The sequence below is a fragment of the Tupaia chinensis genome, unplaced genomic scaffold (genome assembly GCF_000334495.1).
Source record: "Tupaia chinensis unplaced genomic scaffold, TupChi_1.0 Scaffold147458_1, whole genome shotgun sequence".
NCBI classification, from domain to species: Eukaryota; Metazoa; Chordata; class Mammalia; order Scandentia; family Tupaiidae; genus Tupaia; species Tupaia belangeri.
The window spans coordinates 850,129-858,617 of NW_006207309.1; the positions used below are offsets into that span (position 1 = coordinate 850,129).

The 8,489-nt window shown below is 40.3% G+C and overlaps 1 protein-coding gene across 10 annotated transcripts in view; it reads left to right on the top strand.

The window, feature by feature from the left end:
* Positions 1-8,155, top strand: part of SGMS1 (sphingomyelin synthase 1) — a 350,554-nt gene extending 342,399 nt beyond the window's left edge. For all 10 annotated transcript variants that reach the window (XM_006169737.2, XM_006169735.3, XM_027768777.1 and 7 more), the window contains 3 exons: positions 3,486-3,639; positions 4,794-4,960; positions 6,425-8,155. In XM_006169737.2, the coding sequence (XP_006169799.1) occupies positions 3,486-3,639; positions 4,794-4,960; positions 6,425-6,604 (501 nt within the window). In that variant the 3' untranslated portion in view covers positions 6,605-8,155. The remainder of the gene's footprint in view (positions 1-3,485; positions 3,640-4,793; positions 4,961-6,424) is intronic.
* Positions 8,156-8,489: the final 334 nt, after the last annotated feature.

The window sequence follows — 8,489 nt, forward strand, 5'->3', positions numbered from 1 at the left end:
TCCCTTCTCTGTGGGGGGGCGCATGTGCCCTTAAGCAAAAACCCCCCAAAAAAAAAAAAAAAAAAAAGGAGTAGTTAATTAACAGTTCCATTGAGGTTGTTCTCAGTTTGTTGCTTTCATAAATAATGTCACTGTGGGATATTTGTACATAGAGTATTTCTTCATATTTGAGAGACTTCTAGAAGCAGTGTGTGACTGGGTCAGAGGTGATAGCTGTTTAAATTGCTGGGAAGTAACTGTCAATGACTTTATCCTTCCTAAATTGTCCATGAGGAAATCCAGGCCTAGAATGGCTCAGCTGCCTGGAATCACAGCAAGTCACTTGAAGAGCCATTATTTTAGCCTATAGAATCTGATCCAGGGCTTACTTTTTTTCTCCTGTTCTGCTTTATAGACAGCCACTGTTTTCACGTTGTCTTCTCTTTTTAAATATGCCTGTGTGAGACGATTCTTCTCATTGTACCTGCTTCATTGCTGGCTCTTCTTTTGAAGTTTTTTTAATTTGACATAGGAAAAAAGGGTTCCTGTTCTATTTTTATTTCTATTTGTTTGACAGAGTTTATACCTCTATCTGGTTATATCCTTTGTCCCTTGATAAATTTTGTTTACTAAGTTGCTCTTATTTTACTTGATTTCTCTTCCTCTTTTCTGTCTTTTTTTTTTTTTTTTTTTAATGAGAGAGCAAGGAGAGAGAGAGATATGTTTTTACAGGGTCTCACCTCATCGCAGTCCTCCTGCCCCAGCTACCCAGTTAGCTAGGACTACAGGTGTCCACCACCCACCATGCCTGGCCTGGTTAGGATGGGCCACAACTAAGTACAGGTTTCCCATGCAGCCCAAGCCCCTCACAGGTACTCTTCTGCTTGTACCATCTGGGCCTTAACTTTACTTGATGATTACAAACCATGTAAATGAGAAAGTTTTAACTTGTTTCTGCTGCAGTCGACTTGTACTTTATCATGTATTTTATTTAGAATTTTAAACATAATTAAAATATTTATGTAGCTGTAGCGATCCATCCTGTTTTCTTTTTTTTTTTCCTTTTGGAGAGATTTTTGCTATAGGGCGCGTGCACTCACCAGAAAGACAGAGACAGACAGAAAGCGAGAAACCACCCCCCAGGGGGATGGCCACACCACAATTACTTTTCCTCCATTCTCCTCTTGGGATCTTGGGCACACATGCACACGTGCCCAGCGTGAGTTTAAGCCACCGGATCTAGGACTCGAACTGCTGTCGACTACATGGAAGTTCAGCGACATAGCCATTATGCTAACTGCTGGTCCCCATCCTGTTTTCTTCTTTCCCACTAAGCTTAAAAAGCTTTCCTTTTGTAAAAGATTGACAAACATGTATAGATATTTTACAAATAAAACTTAGGGATTTTAAGGATACCTGTAAGAAATGCAGCATCATTTTTTTTTCAGTTTTCTTCAAGTCTTTTAGTTGAATCTTGTGGTATTTACCACCATATTTTAACACACACACACCCTTTTTTGTTTTTGTTTTTGTTTTTGGCTGAAGGACACATGCAATTCCCACACTGAGATAGAGACAGTGGGAGAAGGAAGAAGCATCCTCCATTATGGCATGTGAATACTCAATAATTCCTTCTCCATTTCTCCGTGCTGTTGCGATTGGAACGTGTACATATGCGTGGCTGGTGTGCTTTTCATGCTGTGATGGCTGAAACTTCAACCACACAGTGGGCCATATGGGATTCAGCTCCCTTAACCACCAAGCCAAGGAGCCAGCCCAGACATCTTTAACTCTTTTACATATTTTATTTTGTATGTTTACCTTTACATCTCTACGTGACATGGAAATATTCTTAACTTTTCATTTAAAAATGTACATTCTCTATTACTGACTTCCTGCTGTGGAAGGTGAGGATTGAGTATCCTTCTGTGCCTTTCCTTCCCACCCCTGCTCTCCAGACCATCCCCACTGCATGCCATCAGGCTTCTTATCTTTCCTGAAGTTCTCTATCCTTTTTTGGGTCAGTGTTCAGGGCTTACATGACTGCAGTTCTAAAAGTGCCATTCACAGCCAAGCCATGTAGTATCTATAATTACTCTTTTTGTTCCTTCAGAATAATTTGTTTTCTGTAGAGTAATTGCCTTGCTTTTGGTCTCATCTCCAAGGCCTCTCTCCTGAGCATTGGGCTGGCCACGTCTAGCCCAGATTATGAGATGTTGCATAGCTCTCCCATCTTTGGCATTCTAATGAGTCCTTTGTTTTTGTCTGTTTAACTCCTTCGCTTTGTAAGCATGTCCTCTGTAGTTCCTCGGAAAAAAAGCATAGAGGTGGGAAATATTTTAAAATCTTGTATGTATGAAAAGCTTGGGGCCAACAGATGGCATAGTAGTTATAGTACTGGATTCCCACATGGCCCTCTGCCGTTCTTGTCTCGGACCTGGTGACTTAAAAATCACACTGGGTGCATGTCTGTGTGGGCCTGAGAACCTGGGAGGGATTGTGACATGACCATCTACCTGGGGGATGACTTTGCACTTTCCCTCTTACTGTCTATCTCTTTCTCTCTCCAGTGAGTGCACACGCCCTAAAGCAAAAACCTTATAAATAAATAAATAAATAAATAAATAAATACAGACAGACAGACAGACTTTAGTTTATCCTTTAGTTTCTGCTTAGTTGTATGTTTTACATATTAATCATATGGTTGGATTCAGAAGTCTAAGTTGGAAATCATTTTCTCAGAATTTGGAGGTATTTTTCTAAAGCCTTATGTTTTCCAGTGTTGCTTTTGAAAAGTCTGATTCAAACGATCCATCATATAAAGGTTGTTTTGTTTTGTTTTTTTCATCTCTGGAATCTTTAGGGTCTCTTGTTGGTCTCTCGTTTTCTAAAATTCCAATGATTATTTTGCTATCCAGCCAGACTTGAATTCTAGACAAGTAGATTAATTTATAAACTTCTTCACTTTTTTCATTGAATGCTACCTACATAATTTCAGAAGACTGAAGGCACACCCCATTCATTCTCGTGTTTGAATTTGGTCCCTGAAAATCATAAAGCAATGATTCATGCATTTGACTGCTCCAACTTCCAGCCGCTTTAGCTAATTTGTTCTCTAGTCCACACACAGCAAAAATATATCTCCAAGTATGTCCTAAAGATTGCGATTTTCTTTTCCCATGAGATGGCAGTTATGGTAAATCATGTATTCAGTCCATTTCTATCAGTATAATAAAAAACAATCCCAGGGGCCAGATGGTGGTGCACCAGTAAAATGTGATGATATGCAGGGGCTGACTCACCTGGGGAAGTTCCAAGTTTGCATCCAGAGAGCTCCCTGAATATGCCAGCCTCAGATGTGCTTGTGATTGGGCCTGGCTGGAACCAGGAGTGTATCCGAGAGGGTTTATATGTCATCATATAAATGTAATTACAGATATCAGTAGTAATCATGGCCCACTTGCATGTGGGCTAATAATGAATCTTGTCTTCTCCTTTTCCGCCAGCTGTTTGGAGACTGGGAAGCCCAACTGCGGAGGATAATGAAGCTCATTGCTGGAGGTGGCTTGTCCATCACTGGGTCTCACAACATGTGTGGGGACTATCTGTACAGTGGCCACACGGTCATGCTAACGCTCACCTACTTATTTATCAAAGAGTGTAAGTCTAAAACAGCTTTCTGTCATAGTTTCTTCATCCATTTCCCATGGTGCCTGGTCTTGTGGAAAATCACATTTTCTGGAAAGTACTAAAGTAGGAGTAGATCTTCAGGAGGATAGCAGCCTTGCCTCATCACGATCCTGAAGTGCATCTGGCACCCAGGGAGATACATGGAAGCACGAAACTGCTCTTTGAGGTGGGGGGCTGGGGCCTTCTTCTGAGAGTGGCAGTTGTAGTATTGGGATGGAAGCAGTTTCGAGGGTATTGTGCAGAGTGTTACAAGTCTGATGGAAACCTCATAAAGCTGCAGAAATCCAGGATCAAGCTTGATTGGATGATGGTAGGTCATGTGTTGCCCAAGCAGCCATTTTTTTCAAGCACTTGGCCTGTGTCACATGCTGAGCTTATAGTGATGGGGCAGATCTGCCCTCAAAAAGGTCATGGGCTCCAGGGTAAGGTAGACACCACATGGACAATTTCTTTTAAGACATGTATTGGGTCGTCAGAAATGGATGTGGGAGTGGAGGAGAGCAGTAGTGGACTAGATGCAAGCCCATTTTGGATCTTGAATAATTATTGTCTCTTATCTCTTTTCTCTACTAGGAAGGGAGCTCACCCCAAAGGCAGGCTCTTTACCTGTTTTGTTGATTGACTCGGGTACTTAGAGCAGTGCCTGTCTGTGGCATATAATAGATGTTTGATGAATATTGGTTGAATGATGTTCTTGGACCTCGTAAGATTCAATAAAAGGTCCAAGTCTTGGGCACATGAACAGCTGGTATGCACAGGGAGACCTTGGGACAGATGTTCCCCCAAGACCGTCTCATATGGCCTCAGCATCTCAGGACACTGTGTTATTGCTTCACCACCATAAGTGGCCACTGAGTCATCTTCTAAACTGTATCTATGCTCATTTGAATCTAATAATATCCAAATGGGAATTTCGATGGCTAGTAAAATCACTTTACAAGAAGCTGTTTTCATTCTAACCTCGGTTGTAAATAAGCAAAGGCCTTTAGATTTGGTAGCCCAAGAGATTTGTATGCAGAGGCAGCAGCCAAAGTCATTGGATTCCAAAGTAGTGGTAGAGACATAGTGGGTGCCTTTAACATTATTCATATAACAAGACTATCACACGTTTTTCCTCTTCTCAGATTCCCCTCGACGGCTCTGGTGGTACCACTGGATTTGCTGGCTTCTCAGCGTAGTTGGAATCTTCTGCATTCTCTTAGCGCATGACCACTACACTGTGGATGTGGTGGTGGCATATTACATCACCACGAGACTCTTCTGGTGGTATCACACTATGGCCAATCAGCAAGTGAGTTGTTCCTCGCCTAGCATTGCTAACTTGGGTGAAAGAGGAGAGTATGGAGAGAAACCACAGGCGTTTTACATTCTTTCTTAAGTGATTGTCAGCTAAGATGTGTTATCTTGGGGCCAGCTGGTGCCATGGTGGATAAGGTGCTAGACTTCCCACATGGCCTACTGCTGTTCGAGTCCCAAACCCAATGGCTTAAAAATTATGCCGGGCATATGCATGCATGCCCAGAATCCCAAGAAAAGAATGGAGGAGAAGGGACTGCAATGTGGGCATTCCCCCTGGGGAGTGATTTCTCGCTTTCCTTTTCTCTTTCTGGCAAGTGCATATATCCTATGGCAAAACACGTTAAATAAATAAATAAACTCATTTTGTCTTTTGTGACATATTCTCTTTAGAATCAAGATGAAAAGTAGTTAGTAATAACAGCATACAGAGACTGCTTTTTTTCTAGGACAAGTATCACACTTTCATTGTCCATAAAAATTTTCTGAGTCTGTGTCCACCTGTCAATTGATTGTGTTCCCACCCTCTTCTCCCTAGCCCAGTCCAGTGGCAGCTTAATATATTTAACTAAATCTTTCCTTTTTTTTTTGGAGAGGTTTTTTGTTATAGGGCGCATGCGCTTGCCAGACAGAGAAAGACAGAGAGATAGAAAGCGAGAAATCACCCCCCGGGCGAATGGCCACGCCGCAATCCCTTTTTCTCCATTCTCCTCTTAGGATCTTGGGCACGCACGCACACGCACCCGGCATGAGTTTTAAGCCACCGGGTCCAGGACACGAACCGCAGTCAACTAGTATCACACTTTCATTGTCCATAAAAATTTTCTGAGTCTGTGTCCACCTGTCAATTGATTGTGTTCCCACCCTCTTCTCCCTAGCCCAGTCCAGTGGCAGCTTAATATATTTAACTAAATCTTTCCTTTTTTTTTTGGAGAGGTTTTTTGTTATAGGGCGCATGCGCTTGCCAGACAGAGAAAGACAGAGAGATAGAAAGCGAGAAATCACCCCCCGGGCGAATGGCCACGCCGCAATCCCTTTTTCTCCATTCTCCTCTTAGGATCTTGGGCACGCACGCACACGCGCCCGGCATGAGTTTTAAGCCACCAGGTCCAGGACGCGAACCGCAGTCAACTACATGGGAGTCCAGCGACATAGCCATTATGCTAACTGCTGGTCCCCTAAGCCTTTCCATTTTTAGCATAGAAGAGTGAATAATGAAAAGTTAGCTGAGTTGTTTATTTATAGGCAAGAGAAAAGTGAGCTACAGTTCTCCCAGAGTTGGGGTTGTAGTTCTACTGAGGTGTGGCCCAGTTTGCAGAATGACAGTACAAAAGTGAACCTGGGATATGTTGGTAGATGCAGGGCAGGTCTGGGCTCCTCAGTGAATTTTAACGTGGGAAATATTGAACTTAAAGTAAAAGATTATGAGAAAGGTGTGTGTGTTTCTTTGTTATCACAGGTGCTAAAGGAAGCTTCCCAAATGAACCTCCTGGCCAGGGTGTGGTGGTACAGGCCATTTCAGTACTTTGAAAAGAATGTTCAAGGAATTGTACCTCGATCTTACCACTGGCCTTTCCCCTGGCCAGTAGTCCACCTTGGTAGGCAAGTGAAATACAGCCGGTTGGTGAACGACACATAACAGCTGTACAGAGCAGCAGGGGAAGAGGAACTGTCCGAAGTGCTAAGAACTCCATGTGAGAAGATGCCATAAAATAAACACCTCCCTAATCCAATTATCTTTCAACAGTTACCTGGACTTAACCTATTGAGTTACCTGGTCAGCACTGTGATCTTTTTTTCTCTCCAAAGGACCTGCGTTGGACAACAATAAAGAAAATTTAACCTACCATGCACTGTACACATTTCCTGTTCATGAGTTTGGGATTTACATAACCCGCGACCACCATGTTCCTTTGTATATGATGCAACAGCATAAATGTAAGCTTTTATATCATAAGTTCTGGTCTTTCCAGTCACATCTGGAAATAAAGCGTATTATTTTCTTGGGAAAACATACTTTTCATATCTCTTGCCCCAAAGATTGGGCTGTAAGCCATTTTCTAGCTAATGTCTCTATGAAGGTTTCTAAGTAACTGAACGAGGTTTGATTCTGAAATCTTTCTAGCTGTTACACCGATATTCAAATAAAAATGACAGACACAGAAAGGTTTAGTAACTTCGGGTTTTGTAAAATCAGCAGAGACAGTGTGTCAAAAAGTGCAAAAAAAAAAAAAAGATTCTGTTACAAAGTGAGTTTCTAAGTATTTCCTAACTTTATTTTTCAAAATGATGTTATGAAAACCAAATTTAAAGATTTTTACATGTCAGAGAGAAGAGAGTTAAAAATTTTAAAATGCTTCTAGGGAGAGAAATTTGTCTATGTTCTAGTGCCTTTCTTGTCTTGATTGTATGGTCAGTAGGCAATCTTAAATGTTTTTATTTAAAATAAAGTATTCCATGAAAATATAAATGTATGTATACACTACTAAATTTCGCTTTTATAGCTAAATTAAATCAGAAGACTGCTTATGGTTTTAAAATTGCTATTAATTAAAGAATGGGATGTTTGTTCGAGAGTCAGAGCCTGTCCACATATTGTGAGCAGGTGGCCGTGACGTGACCCACTTCAATTATTTTATTGTCTACTTGGTAGTTCAGTTTTAACTTCTCAATGAAAACAGCCATGAATATCTTTTTCTAAAGAGAGTTTTGAAAATGATCACTTACCTAAAACTTGAAAGCTATGAATTAGTTACCCTTACTCTCATGATAATTTTGTTGGTGAACAACAAAAAAGAGATCTATTTCTTTAAAATATATTTGTGCAGAAACTGCATGTTATTCTAAGTTTTACTCCTAACATAACGTATGTTTGGGGAAGTATTCTATTCTATACTTGCCAATGTGGAGAACAAAATAGTTTTTTAAGAATGAAGAAGTATCTATATCCATTCTGTATTTTATGTGCAGCAGAATTATCTTCTGTAGGGATTTTTTTTGTGTATTCACAAGGTGATATTTGTATTGTAAAACAATAATGGTGAAGGAAATAAAAAGGCTTTTAAAATTTTGTTTGTTTTAAATCTTTGTAAAGTTATTATTCCAGAGAGTATACTGATATCTTACAGCTTATCTAGATCATAAATTAATCAAAATGCACTTTTTAATAAAAACTGATACTTAAAATAAATGGCTGCTATTTCTACTGTGTTCACTTTCTTGATAAAAGTCATAAAAGAAGTCATTAAAGCAAGACAGAAAAATGAGTTTCAGAGTCTTTTCATTGAGTTTATATATTGGCAGGAGGCCTTCAGTAACCATTTATTTGTTTTTCCTTGAGATTCCTTAAGATGCGTTCTGTTCTTCAGTAACCTCTATCCACTGGGTGTATTTCTTCAAATATGTGGGAAGAAGCACAGATGAGTTCCATTCAAACTAAAGATCATTGTTTAGCAACAATTTTGAATATTCTAATCATAACCAAATCACTGGCTTCATTTTTCCCTACAACCTAAACTAATGGA